Below are 14,721 nucleotides of genomic sequence, written 5' to 3' on the forward strand. Positions count from 1 at the left end.
AAGAAGTTGTGAAAATCATACAGAGTTCCCATATACCCTTCACCCTTCATCCAGCTTCCCCTAATATTAGCATCTTATATAACCACAGTAAATCCACCAGGCACTCCTTGGAAACTCTACAGGGCAGTTCTACTCTGTCCTATAGGGTTGCTATGAGTCAGAATCGACTTGATGGCAGTGGGTTTTTTATAACCACAGTATAATTACCAAAACTAAGAAATTAACATTAGTACAATACTATTAACTATCGGTTTCTTTTCAGATTTTACCTGCTTTTCCACTGTCTTAAAGATATTTTAAAGCTTCCCTTACCATTCTCTGTTGACGTGTTAGAGGTATTTTAAATAACAACCACATATATGCACATCATTTTTGATATACTCTAGTATAGTGGTTATGATTTGGGTTAGATCTGGGTATAAATCCTGGCCATGCTACTAACTGGGTGACCTTGGGCAAGTTATTTAGGCCCCTCTATTCCTCAGTTTCTTCATCTATAAAAAGGTCACAAGAATACCTAACTCAGGGTTATAAAGAAGATGAAATGGATTAATGCATGTAAATCACTTAGTACAGTGATATGCACATAGCATAAGCCCTCTGGCTACTATTATTATAATTAGAGTCAAAAGGACAAAAGAAATACGAGGTTTTCTCACCTACCAACAAATAGGAAAAACTATACTAAGACCTATGCTCTGGCAAGGAGCCCTGGTGGCGCAATGGTTAAGCACTCAGCTGCTAACGGAAAGGTCTAGGGTTTAAACCCATCAGCAGCTCCACAGGAGAAAAGACCTGGCGATCGCTTCTGTAGAGGTTACAGCCTAGGAAACCCTCCACTCTGTCCCATAGGGTCACTAGGTGTCAGAGTTGATTTGAGGGCACGCAACAACAATGCTCTGGCTAAAAACTCCTGGTGATCATACCTGGCACATATTATGCCAAGACAGAGAAATATCTTCCCTTGTCCATTTCATCGTAAGGCGGCTTGTTATTCACTTCCCTGTCAGGTAAAATAAGATATCATGCAGATCTATTTTCCTCTTTATTACTTACATCTTTGACTACATACTTCTCAAGATTTTCAACTGTCTTTTCCTTAAGGGAGCCCTAGGGAAAACAAGAAAAAGAACAAAATCAGTTATTAACATTTAGTTTATAAGAAAAATTCTGTCCACTATCAGCCCAAACACATTAAACTAGAGAAGAAGGCCAGGGAAAAGTGCATAAAGTAGAGAAGAAGGCCAGGGAAGAGCAGATAAACTAGAGAAGAAGGCCAGGGAAGAGTGGATAAAGTAGAGAAGGCGGCCAGGGAAGAGTGGATACACTAGAGAAGGCAGCCAGGGAAGAGTGGCAACTATGATTTGTGGCTACTCTGCCTCCAAAATTTGTCTTCAAAATATAAAACTGACTAGAGGAAGCCCGGCGGTCATGGTCCCCAAACCTTCTGTTGGCACAGGACAGGAACCATCCCCGAAGACAACTCATCGGACATGAAAGGGACTGGACAGTGGGTAGGAGAGAGATGCTGATGAAGAGTGAGCTACTTGTATCAGGTGGACACTTGAGACTGTATTGGCATCTCCTGTCTGGAGGGGGGATGGGAGGATAGAGAGAGTTGGAAGCTGGCAAAATTGTCACGAAAGGAGAGACTGGAAGGGCTGACTTATTAGGGGGAGAGCAAGTGGGAGTATGGAGCAAGATGTATATAAACTTATATGTGACAGACTGACTTGATTTGTAAATGTTCACTTGAAGCTCAATAAAAGTTAATAAAAAATATATATATAAAACTGCTGCTGTGTTAAACTAGAAATCAAAAGACATTTCATATTCAGTACAGTTTATAGTAAAGGTTAATTTAATATCAATGTCATTAGTTGGGGAAAGGTTCTTGGGCAAAACAAATGAGCCACGATCATGCACAAAGGACATGGTAAGTATAACATCATACACTACAATCTCTTCTAAGGAAGTTTGGGAAATATAAACTAAAAATAAGATCTAGAAGCCAAGCATCAACTTAAGGAGAGATTAGCCATTACCTCTAAAGTGAGATGGCCAAAGACAAGAACAAATGTATTCTAGAGACCTATCACTAGAGGGCAAATCTTTTTTTTTTTTTTTAAACAAAGGAAAAATTCTGATCCATTTGCACCAGGAGAGTTAATGTCAGATCATAAAACACATGCCACATAGTGAGCAGGTGAAGAAGTAGCTTCTAGGTACCTTGTAATGAACCCAATCAACAGCATCTCTTACATCCTGGAACATACTCCGGTAGGACATGAAGAGGTCCCCATCTTTAAATCCTGTTTCACAGCTGTAGAAAGAGGAAAGGAACATGATAGGGCATCCAAAAGAGGGTAAATAAAATGATTCTCAAAAATTGCCCAGGGCACCCAAAGGTTCCGTATCACACGGGTAATGGCTGTGTCTGATCAGGAAAATAACTGCTCCCTAATGAAAAATCCATCTTTGATTGCCAGAAATGGCATTAGTGCCCAATGGAATACAGTCATTTTGAACAGATACAAAGTAAGAGAAGAATGCATTGAATGGAAACTAAAGGGTCAAAGTTCTGAATATATCAGGTTCTTTTAGTCTTCATTTTTAAAAAACAGGTTCCCATTCAAGAAACATTTAAAAAAAAAAAAAAACTGGTAATTTAGGTTTTCCCCACTCTGATTTTTGTCATTGTCCGTATGTACACAGTTACTGCCCATTTTCTATTCAGCTTAGTGACTCAGCTCTCCACCAAATTTAGTGCCTTGGAGTGACTAAGGCCTAATGAGGATAAGAAGTTAGCAAACTCTGACTTATATGGCTGACCTTTCAGCCATCATTGTACAAGTCTCCCCAGAAAAGAGAGAATAACCTGTTCGAGACTCTGGCAAATTTTACTTCAGGGAAAATAAGTTGCGTTTGTTCCTCAATCGAATCTTGTTGTGCCTGGTAAGGAAACTAATAACCATCCCTGAATGGCTCCTGGGTAGCTGATGTGAAATGAGTTGGGGGGTTTTAGTGTAATTCTGCTCCAACAGATAATCATCACACAAACCTCCCACTCAGTTGTCACAATTAGCACCTCTGCTGGCGTCTTCATTCCCAGGAGAAGCCAATCAGAAGTGGTCCCTTCCAAACATGGCTGCAGCACACTGGCAAGGAGAGGGGCCGTGTGGGAGGTGAGAGCCTGCATGGAGCTGCTGGTGCTGTCCCATCTCTCAGGCTGGCAATGTGGCATCTCTCACTAGCACTAAATTCACTTCAGAAAAGCAGAAAAGACCTACAATGGCCAGTTCTCTAAAACCCTGTACATTAATTAAAAAAATCAATTGGAAAAAGAAAATTATAGTATACACATACCTGGTATATCTGGGACAATTAGTAAAAAAATCTACTAGGCAGGCCAACAGGTAGGTCTCTGAAAAATGAAGAATAGATATTCATAAGCTATTCAAATTTATTTCGTGATCTCCCTCGAGCAAAGACAATTGGTCATGAAAAGGAGGGAAAGCATCAGTATATATAAGCATAGAATGAGTCTACCTGGTAGGTTGAATAGTGTGTTCAGAATGTAAAATCTTTCAGTGTCATCCCGTTGGATAAACTTATTTGGGTACTGCTCTCTAGTTTCTGGTCTGAAAGAAAATTCAAAAAATTAACTGATACTTAAGTAATTAACATAATAACCATGGAATATAGTCATTTTTTCAAAAATTCATTCAAATGCTTTGGTAGTTATGTGCAAGGCAGGGCTCCGAACATTACACATACGTAGCTATGAAGAGGTACAAGCTGGTTCCAGCCCTTAAAGAGTTCTCAGTATGGCCGGGGACAGGAGTCACATAAAAAAACAAAAACCCACTGCCGACGACTCGATTCCGACTCATAGCGACCCTATAGGGCAGAGCAGAACTGCCCCACAGGGATTCCAAGGAGCGCCTGGTGAATTCAAACTGCTGACCTTTTGGTTAGCAGCCATAGCTCTTCACCACTGCGCCACAACGGTTTCTGGTGAGTCACATATACAAACAATAATAACGAGGTAAAAAAATCACAATTATCACCAGAAACGTGCAAAAAGAAGAAGGGGAGACCATGTCAGGAGTAGAGAAGAGTGAATATGAAGAGCGAGGACAGGAAAATCTAGGGAGGACTCATGAGAACGGTGGCATATCCGCTGGGCCTTAAAGGCTAGGTGATCATTTCAGGAACTAGTCCGGTCTGACTAGAGAAACGGGAGCAGAGAAAAATGAAGACAGACGGTGGGGCTGAGACTGATCGTGCCACTGTTCTTTATGGTGCACTCAGGGGCAACAGCGTGTCACCGACAGTTTTTAAGCAGAGATAAAATCATCAAAGTCAAGTTGTAAAAAAGACAGACTTAGTAGCTGGATTTAGGATAGAGAAAGAAGATGTAGATAAATGTAAACTAGACAATGTAGATAAACCAGAGAAAGAAGGTGTGGTGTGTTGCAAAAATAGCCATCGCAAATGCTCCCCATCCCTTTGCAACGTGACTTGGCAGCTCCTCCCGGCAAGAGGCTGAGTGTATTTCTCCTCCATCCTTTGAATCCAGGCTTGCAGAGTAGCAAATGGGAACCAAGTAGACACTGGAAAACACTTGCGTATTGGGTCTTGCCCTCTTACCGTATTGGAACCCTAAAGGCACTGTGTTACTGAGACTGAGACAGCCTGCCAGAGGATAAAGGGCTACAGGCAGGAATAAAGCGTTCCAGCCACCTGCCAGACGTGTGAGTGAGGGCATTCTAGACCAACTGCCAGCTGGCCCACCAGCTGGTCACAGACACACGGAAGAGTCCAGAGAGATCAGCTTAGTACCCCCAGCTCTCATAAGATGTCTCTGAGAGGTTGGTGGTATTATTCACAGAAATATGAAAAAGGATAAGAAGCAAGCATAAGAGGGGTTCACAGGAATACGAGAACTGATAAGGAGCAAGTATAGAGGAGTTCTATTTTCCACACAAGAAGCCCTGGTGGTGCAATGTTTAAGTGACAGACTGCTAACCAAAAGGTTGGCAGTTCAAACCAAGGGCCCCGAGGGAGAAAAGACCTGGCCATCTGCTTCTGTAAAGATTACAGCCTAGGAAACCCTATGGGGCAGGTCTACTCAGTCCTCTAGGGTCATTATTAGTCAGAATCGACTCGAGGGCACTCAACAACATTTTGTATACAGTAAGCTTGAAGTAAACAGAGATTTTAAGCAGGAAATAGAAACATAAGTCAAGAACTTAAATAGATTTGGACTTGAGAGCTAACTGGGATCATCTACACGGAGGTAACTAATGATGTCATGAAAACCATTAGAGTAGATGAGGCTGCTTGGGATGCAGAGAAGGAAGAGAAGAGACCGAGAATAGAACCATGAAGTGAAAAGAACGGAAGGTGCTACAGATGCACAAGGACCTCAGAGAGCAAAATAAAATGATTCAAGAAAAGGAAGACAATCATCAAAAAAAAAAAAAATGTTATACATTCTGCACCCTACTTTGGAGAGTGGCAACTGGGATCTTAAACACTAGCAAGTGGCCATCTAAGATGCATCAATTGGTCTCAACCCACCTGGAGCAAAACAGAATGATGAATACCAAAGACGCAAGGTAATTATGAGCCCAAGAGGCAGAAAGGGCCACATAAATCAGAGACTACATCAGCCTGAGACCAGAAGAACTAGATGGTGCCTGGCTATAACCAATGACTGCCCTGACAGGGAACACAACAGAGAACCCCTGAGGGAGCAGGGAAGCAGTGGGATACAGACCTCAAATTCTTATAAAAAGACCAGACTTAATGGTCTGACTGAGACTAGAAGGACCCCGAAGGTCATGGTCCCCAGACCTTCTGTTAGCCCAAGACAGGAACCATTCCCGAAGCCAGCTCTTCAGACAGGGATTGGACTGGACTATAAGATAGAAAATGATACTGATGAGGAGTGAGCTTCTTGGCTCAAGTAGACACATGAGACTATGTGGGTAGCTCCTGTCTGGAGGCGAGATGAGAAGGCAGAGGGGGTCAGAAGCTAGCTGAATGGACATGGAAATAGAGGGTGGAGAGAAGGAGTGTGCTGTCTCATTAGGGGGACAGCAACTAGGAGTATATAGCAAGGTGTATATAAATTTTTGTATTATAGACTGACTTGATTTGTAAACTTTTACTTAAAGCACAATAAAAAAAAAAAAAAAAAAAGTTAGAGAAACCAAAACGGAGAAAGACTGAAATATAAAAAAACACAATTTTCACAATGAATGCATGGAGATTAAGAATCTAAATAAAGGAAACCAAATTTAAAGTTCATACTCGGAGTAACCTGGATAACTTTCTGCTTGAGTTTGTTAACTACAAATGGCATAAACTCCAGTTAGGAATATAAAATCACAGTAGCTCCCTGACTTAGTCACTTTTCTGAAGTAAGAGTTCCTAACAAAGAATAGCTTGGTGGAATATTTCACCTTTTAGACATTTAAGATTTTATGTAACAACAATTAGGGTGGAAGGGAATAGTAATGATATACTCTCCCGAGTCAGGTTTAGTAAGATGATCTTGTCTCCTTATGTGTAATCTACTTTCCTACTCCCTCCGTCATTAAAGGGTAATTCCTTTAAGGATAGTTATAGTTATTTGTTAGGCAGTTAGAACTCAAAGTGACTTATAAATACAGTTAGCAATCACATTTTGTTAAAATTAAGTGTCTTATCATGCTATCCTATATTTCAAATAAAAATCAATTCTGGTGGAGGTATTGTATCATAAAGGAGCCAGACTTGGAAAGAAAACAGCCGTAGTCCAGATTATTGCTAACTTTCTATGACCCAGAGAATAAAGATCTGACGTCAATATTACCCTGTTCTAACTTTAAATGCCTCTAAGATCCAAAAAACAAGGTCCCAAGGTATGTAAGGTGGTACCTGACAGAGCCCAGACTTTCCAGTCCTATCCGCCACTATACTTCAATATACTCTCTCTCCCTTTTCCTCCATCTCTCAGTCTTACCTTCTCCACTGGCTTTTTCTTTTGACTCCGAAGACTGCACAGTGCTAAGTGCTATTTGAATGACTGTGCATTTACTCATAAGTGACTTACTTTTAAAGCACGATTACATGCATTTCCAAAGGAACTATTTAGAAACTTTATTGCTCATTTGGGTGTGGAATGGAGGAATGTGGATCTTGAGTTAGTGAATTTGATTGCAGTATTTATTTACAGAACTTATTCTCTTGCTTTTCTTCTCTGCCTACCTAACACACCCCCAACCTCTGCCATAACACAAAAACCCCTCTTCAGACATTAATAAACAGAGCCCTGGGTTCATCTTCACTGAGATTCTGAATTGTAAGTGATAATATCTACATATAAAATAGTTTAAGTTACTAGTACTACTTGCAATCACTTTACTTTCTAAGTCCTGCCTCCTGATATTCATGGATCTTGAATAAATCCTTCATGAAAGGAAGAGGAAAAGAAAGGTGGATGGAACCATGGACTGCCCAGATGTGTCAGGGTGGGCTGTTTACTTCACACTGTTCTCACTATATATGCACAGGTACTTTGGGATCCTGTCTAAGGTCTCTAATGCCAGCTGAAGGGTCCTATCTATCAGATGCTTCAATTCCAAGTCGGGCACTGCTATGACCACAGATTTAAAAGAAGCTCTCACGTAGTTCCAGTTAGTTTGTGCCTCTTACCACAAAAGGTATTTAGCAAAAAGACACTGTCTCTGTAACAATTTCAGTGTAGACTGTGCCACTGAAAATGAGTAATATATGGAAAAGTTACATAAGTGACTGACACTTAACCTATTTTGGTTTTAAGACTTGGACTTCTGACCCTGATACAGTGTCAATAGTAAATTACATAGTATAACAGGAGAGAATTTGTGTATTTGTAAAGCCACAATTTAGAAATCGCCAAATTGCGATATTGTGTTTTTTAAGAAATAATTGGGAAGCTTCACAAAACAATACGGTAGATACTAAATTTTATCTGCTGTTTACTAGAATGGAAAAATTCAAATTAGTAGCAACAGTGGGAAGATTCTGATTATGAAAATAAAGCTTATCCCTATTATTTTAAATATTATTATTCTGCATTCATTTTTAACCTTTATGTTTAAAAAAAAAATTCCAACCACACAATCAAATGTCTGATGTTGGTCATGAGAATATAATAATTTATTAGCTGCAATAATCTCTTAAACTTGTTGTTGTCAAGTCAATTCCAACTCATAGCAACCCTATAGGACAGAGTAGGACTGACCCATGGAGTTTCCAAGGCCCGCCTGGTGGATCTGAACTGCATACCATTTGATTAGCAGTTGTAGCATTTAACCACTACAGCACCAGGGGCCTTCCGTATGGATTACACGTCAACATAAAGAAAAAAAAATCCTCACAACTGGACCAGTAAGCAACATCCTGACAAATGGAGAAAAGACTGAGGTTGCCAAGGATTTCATTTTACTTGGATCCACAGTCAACACTCATGGAAGCAGCAGTCAAGAAATCAAAAGACGCATTGCAATGGGCAAATATGCTGCAAGAGATCTCTTTAAAGCGTTAAAAAGCAAAGATGTCAGCTTGAGGACTAAGGTGTGCCTGACCCAAGCCATGGTGTTTTCTATGGCCTCATATGCATGCGAAAGCTGGGCAATGCATAAGGAAGACTGGAGAAGAATTGACGCCCTTGAATTGTGGTGTTGGCAAAGAATACTGAATATACCATGGATGCCAAAAGAAGGAACAAATCTGTCTTTGAAGAAGTACAGCCAGAGTGCTCCTTGGAAGCAAGGATGGCGAGGCTTCATCTCACATACCTTGCACATGTTGTCAGGAGCAATCAGTCCCTGGAGAAGGACATCATGCTTGGTAAAGTATAGGGTCAGCAAAAAAGAGGAAGACCCTCAAGGAGATGGACTGACACAGTGGCTGCCAACAATGGGCTCAAGCATAGCAACATTTGTAAGGATGGTGCAGGACCAGGTAGCGTTTCGTTCTGTTGTGCATAGGGTGCTATGAGTTGGAACTGACTCGACGACACCTAACGACAACAATCTCTTAGTCATTTAAACTGCCGTAGTTTTAAAATTTTCAAAGCAGTTTTATGTACATACCTCTTTTGAGCACCTACCTAAGAAGTGCATTAAAAAGGAGAAAACAAAAATCTTAGAATTTCGGATAAATCAAAGCTCCTACAACTCTTTACTGGCAAGTTTCAAGATCAGCTCTGTTGGATGCTGCATAATTAAGAAGGCACATAATTTTGACAAAATCTAAGTGCTAACCATGTTTATAAGTCAGCTTAGTTCAGGTTCTAACTGCCTAATAAATGTTAACTATTCTTATGTAAAGGATATGCTCTTTAATGGTGGGGAGAGCAGGAAAGTATATTACACCTAGCAGAGACAATGTCATCTTCACATTGACTACAAAAACACTGGAAACAGACTAAAGGTTCTTTGTACTCACCCCCTTATGAAATTAAATCCATGTGCGCAGACCAAAAGGTTTCCATAGGCATCAACTTTCAAAAGATTTCCATACAGTGTGTCAAAGACAAGTCCCCTATGTGAAAATGAAGAAATCCTTGATAAAGCAAATAAACAGAGGCAATAATTTCACATAGTACTTACCACACTACTCCACCACCATGAGCCAGCCTCATCTAGTTCAAACTTTGTAGCAAGTCAAGTATGCCTCAAAACGATATAGCCTTAGGGGCTAAATTAAAAAACTAATCCCAGAGCAAATGAAAAAGATTTACTCTCTCCAGATAAATAATCGCAACTGTTTTCTGTAAGGAATGACGCCTTGATCAAACAAGGCGTAAACCGTAATTTCTCTTAATACAGTTGGTGCCATTCAAAAACTTTTTTTTTTAATTTCCTTGGGCAATTTGACAGGCTTATAATTCCCTGTTATATGTTGTATTTTGGGAATATATGATGGCATCTAAAATAAGCATGATCTTAATCTTGACTCTTCCCAATCAAATCCAGAGACACAAACTGCCAAGAAGGCTAAGTGTAGGAGCAAGTTAACTACTTTAGCAAAACAAGTAACTGCTCTCCAACAGCCATAGGTAGGAGCAACTGTGACCACCACCCCGTTTCTTTCCCCACTACTGTCGAGTCAATTCTGACTCATAGCGACCCTATAGATCAGAGTAGAACTGCCCCATAGGGTTTCCAAAAAGCAGCTAGTGGATTCGAACTGCTGACCTTTTGATTAGCAGCCACAGCTGTTAACCACTGTGGCACCAGAGCTCCACAGTAGCAATAAGCTACACTAAATTCAAGAACACAAAAGATACGGGGTACATAAAAATTTCATGGTAATTTCAGAATCAACACCAACCAAAACACAAACAAAAAGATTTGGGATTTTTTTTGGTGGGGTGGAGAGGAAGGGAGGGTCAGGGATGAATTTGGAATTATTAATTTTAGGGGTAGTGAGAGAAGCTTTAGTCCAAAAACATCTTGAAAAATTACCTGGTCGGAAATGTAGAATCGTACGCAAAGCTGAGCAGTTCCTGGGGATAGCCAATAGAAACTAATCTCTCCACGGTGAGCTCAAATCCGAGGGACTCATACTCCGGGGACTTGTATACTGCATAAAGAGGAGGTTCTTATTAGTCAGCATAAAAGAAAGGCAGTTAAAACAGAAGGCAAATGAAGAAGCTCCTACTCTAAATTCTCTCTCTTCCCCCTCCGGCTCCGTGTCCTACACTGCCCTGCGTCATTGGAGAATCTGTTAGTCTGTGAAGACAGCAACAAGATGAATTATCAGACACTTCAGATCGCTTCCTTCCTTCTTAGGAAATCTACTCCCAATTTTTTTTTTCCTTTAAATACTCTTCATTCACACAGTCAAAAGGCAGAAAAAAACTAATACAAACAGTTGTGATATTAACCATGAGAATATACATAAACAGAACGCTAGGTAAGAGAGGTCTACACTGAAGGCTCCAGCCATGTGTGTAACTGGTATAAGAATCCTTCAAAAAACATTTTTCTTTTTTAAACAGTCTAATTTCTTTTTGGAATTGCTATTTGGCTTTGGTAGTTGCTTTACACTCATTCTTCAATCAGTGTATTTAATTCTACTTGTCAGGATTAACTTGTTTTCTTATCAGGCTAACAACATTGTAAGCCATCAAAATTGCATTTTAAAAGCTATTGTTGCAAATCAACCATAAAAAGAAATGTCTGAGACAACTAGGAAAATCTGGGTGTGAACTGGGAATTAGACAGTAAAGAATTATGACTCATTTTGTTAGATTATGGCCTGGTAGGTATGTGTGCAAGTGTATGTATAAAATCTCTCTCTCTTTATCTAGTCAATTGAGCAAACTGAAGTAGTTACAGGGATATTGGGGGTGGGGGTTCACTTTACTATTCTTTGTACTATCATGTCTGAAAGTTTCCATAATGAAAAATTTTTAGAGTTACCACAGCAGAAAAAATTTGTTCCGCTAAATAGGTTTCCTCCAAATGAAATTAGGCAAGCATCCTCCCTGAGTCCCTAGGAATGGCAAACCATATTTAAATAGTAATAAAAGATCTATCGGCTTGCTAAATGCCAAATGAAGCAAAAATACCCATTCTTTTCTTGTAATCTTATAATAATGCAACAATTATATTATTATAGTTCTTCTGTTTACTATTAGTATGTTTTAGCCTATGGGTCAAACTGATTTTTCAGAGTAATTAGTTTGCCTATCGGAGCTAGTGCTAATATTTTAGTAAGTTTCAACTTTCCCTTCCAAAAGCACTGTCTTAGAATACGTCCAGAAATACATAAAAGAAGCCAGTGATGCTGACTGCCTACGAAGATGGGAACTGTGTGGAACAGGGAAGGGAAAGAGACTTTCAAGTACTTCCTGTACCTTTAAAATTTGTAAAATTTGTGAATGTATCAATTTTCAAAAAGTAAATTGAGTATTTTTAAAAGCATGTTGGGCTTTCAAAGTCCTTTAATAAACATTTGTCATATTAAAAAAAAATAGAAGCTTAAAATTTTTAAGGCCCTTTAGGAGTTGCTGAGTCTCATCTTGTCAGAACAATGTCAGGAGAAGCTGTTCTCAATTCTTTTGTTCTCTGGGGGCAATAATAATTTAACGTTAATGCTAACCCCAGCTCACCCAGAACCCAGTGCCGCTGAGTCAATTCTGAATCCTATAGGACAGAGCTAGCATTTTCAATCTGGCTGTATTTTTTTTTTCCTTCCCTCAGCTCCCGCCTCATCTTCACCTCACCTCCACCCCTCCCCACCCCCCAAAAAAACCTTTTTGAAGGCTTAAGTGTGAAATTCCTAAATTTAGATGATGTGCACAGTGGTAAAGAAACTGTTACATACTCATCTACAGAAGCAGAGTAAGAACTGGTGTATTATCATGAAAGCGTGGCGTCCACTAATGTCAATTTGAGTTATTTAAGAAAAATAACATTTCTCACCGTCCCACCCCACCACCCTGCTCCCACCCCAACTGCAAGTAAATCTCATTTTAACAAAATTCCCATAAAACAAAGATTATTTCTCAGTCCTAACCAAAGCCCCACTTATTCCGAATGATATTTAATGAAATAAAATTACAGCATGGCTAAGTAATCTGGATAACCATTGACACTCATTTTTAAAGGATCTGGCCCATATGAAATATTTTCAATTACTAATTTTTCGGAAGGACAATATGGGGAACAAAAAACACACCTTAATCACTCTCACTGAGTCTTATCCTCTAAAGAAGCAATTTTCCTTAGTTTAGAGAAACAGGTAATTACAGAGTGATGGAGTAATTAGTGATTAAAACTTATGCCTGTGATACAATTTGTATTGAAAACCAAAGTAATTTATTCAGAACTTTTAGTGGAAAAAAAAAATCTAAGGGAAAAAAGTCTCAAATCCCCATTTGTCAGCACAAATCCTAGAACAGCAGAAAATGAAACGCTACACACTTCCCACATTGTGTGTTTATTCACAAGTGTTGAATTGATGTGACTTTCTAGAAATTTCTAAAAGAAATAAACACCTTGAGTTTCCTTTTCTCCATGAGTTCTGGGTACTTGCCAAAATACTACGTGTTTTTCCCACCTGCTGACCTGAATTTAGAGAGCAGGTATAAACACCACCTGAAGTCAGAAGTTAGGTTTCCCTGAGTCTTGTCCACATCTCTTTTTGTGGTGGGGTATATTACCACTCTTAAAAAGTAAGTGTTTAGTTTACATAGGCCATCAAAACTTAAGATTGGGAGTTGAAACACCACTCTCCCTCCAATTTCTTTCAACTACTTCAAAATAAACTGCACTAGTGGGAATGGGTTTAGCAGAGTCCAAGTTCCACTTTCACAACACTACCTATTACACCAAGTTCTGTGTTAATCAGTGAGACCTACAAGCTACTGACATTTTCTCATAAGCTTCCTGGAGAATCATTTCAGTAACACGAACTCTAGGTCATTAAATCATCTGCTAGAGAACTACACAGTATAACCAGGGCTGGAGAGGCAGCATTGCGGTGGTACAGACCTGGTGTTTTATTCTGAGTGTTCACCGGGAGTAACAACAATTTGTTCTGACGTGGTGGCAAACAAGACTATTCCTGAAGCTTATGCCTGAAGTACCACCATTCTTTAAAGAACTTAAGAAAAAAGCAAAATTCTTTTTGGATCAACCAGCCCTTCAAAGCCAACCTCAGACATCTGTAGGGAACCAAATGTATCACACCTCAGACTGTAGAGCTCTTTGCCTCTCCACAGCTGCAAAGGCTCCAATTTCAATTCCTCTCCATAAAGCTGTGGCAAGTAAGCGATGCACAGCTTCAAGCTTAGCGTTTACAAACAACTTTCTATGGTTGCAAAACCCAGCCAACAGCTTCAGAGTAAACATCACTATCAAACATGCACTGCTTATTTCTTCTTTAAGTAAGTGGTCAGGCCTATCCCAATTTACCCAAAGACAAAAGAAGTTATTTTAAGGGCCAGAATCCAAAAAAGAGGGCTGCTTCAGCCACTAGGGCAGCACACAGTGTTCTCAGGTTACATAACTAGACTATAAAGAGAACAACCAAAGCTTTGAAAGCTGAAGCTACTGAGCACTTAAAGATATTCTTTTCTCCATCATCTACAAGGAAAAAACAGCTCTTCAAAAAACAATTGAGTGTTGTGGGGCTGAGAGTTGTGGGCTGTTTTCAGTAGATGCTGTTCAGACAAGATAGGACTTATGTTAGAGGAGAAAAGTCCCTTTGGAATGAATGGAAAAACTTTCTACAGGGAAGTTTGGAACTTTTATGCACTTTTTACCTTTGCCACAAGACACACTGTGTAGCAGTTTATAGATTTCCAAAAAAGAAAGGGCAGACCTCCACAGAGGTCCCAGCCTAGCAGAGCGCTCCTGCCAAAATGAGGAGTCACACGAGGCAGACGCCGGTGCAGAGTGTGTCACTCCAGTCCTGAAGGAGTTACACTGGCTCTCCTGTTAAAAAAAAAAAAAAAAAGCAACAAAACAAAAACAAAGGCTGGTTTTAAAACTGTTGTGATGGACTGGAACAGAGACACCATTTGGAAATTGGTATTTACAGGAGCTACTGCCCTCCTATTTAGAAGCCTCTGACCAGCACTACAATTAGCCTAATTGGCCATAACAAGACTATTAAAGATAAGCCTGAGTATTGTGTCTTATTTACTTTTCTGGCACCCTGAGTCTG

At 39.8% G+C, this 14,721-nt stretch overlaps 1 protein-coding gene across 5 annotated transcripts in view; it reads right to left on the minus strand.

The window, feature by feature from the left end:
• The window catches only part of NT5C2 (5'-nucleotidase, cytosolic II), a 91,956-nt gene that overhangs the window by 8,715 nt on the left and 68,520 nt on the right, over positions 1–14,721 (minus strand). For 4 of the 5 annotated variants that reach the window (XM_049855942.1, XM_049855943.1, XM_049855941.1 and 1 more), the window contains 6 exons: positions 10,509–10,626; positions 9,487–9,582; positions 3,550–3,641; positions 3,367–3,424; positions 2,230–2,323; positions 1,057–1,110 (listed from right to left, as the gene is read on the minus strand). In XM_049855942.1, coding sequence (XP_049711899.1) covers positions 1,057–1,110; positions 2,230–2,323; positions 3,367–3,424; positions 3,550–3,641; positions 9,487–9,582; positions 10,509–10,626 — 512 coding nt within the window. Of the gene's footprint in view, positions 1–1,056; positions 1,111–2,229; positions 2,324–3,061; positions 3,152–3,366; positions 3,425–3,549; positions 3,642–9,486; positions 9,583–10,508; positions 10,627–14,721 lie in introns of those variants that run through there. The other variant, XM_049855945.1, reaches the window with a different exon arrangement.

Source organism: Elephas maximus, chromosome 16 (genome assembly GCF_024166365.1).
Source record: "Elephas maximus indicus isolate mEleMax1 chromosome 16, mEleMax1 primary haplotype, whole genome shotgun sequence".
Taxonomy (NCBI): Eukaryota; Metazoa; Chordata; class Mammalia; order Proboscidea; family Elephantidae; genus Elephas; species Elephas maximus.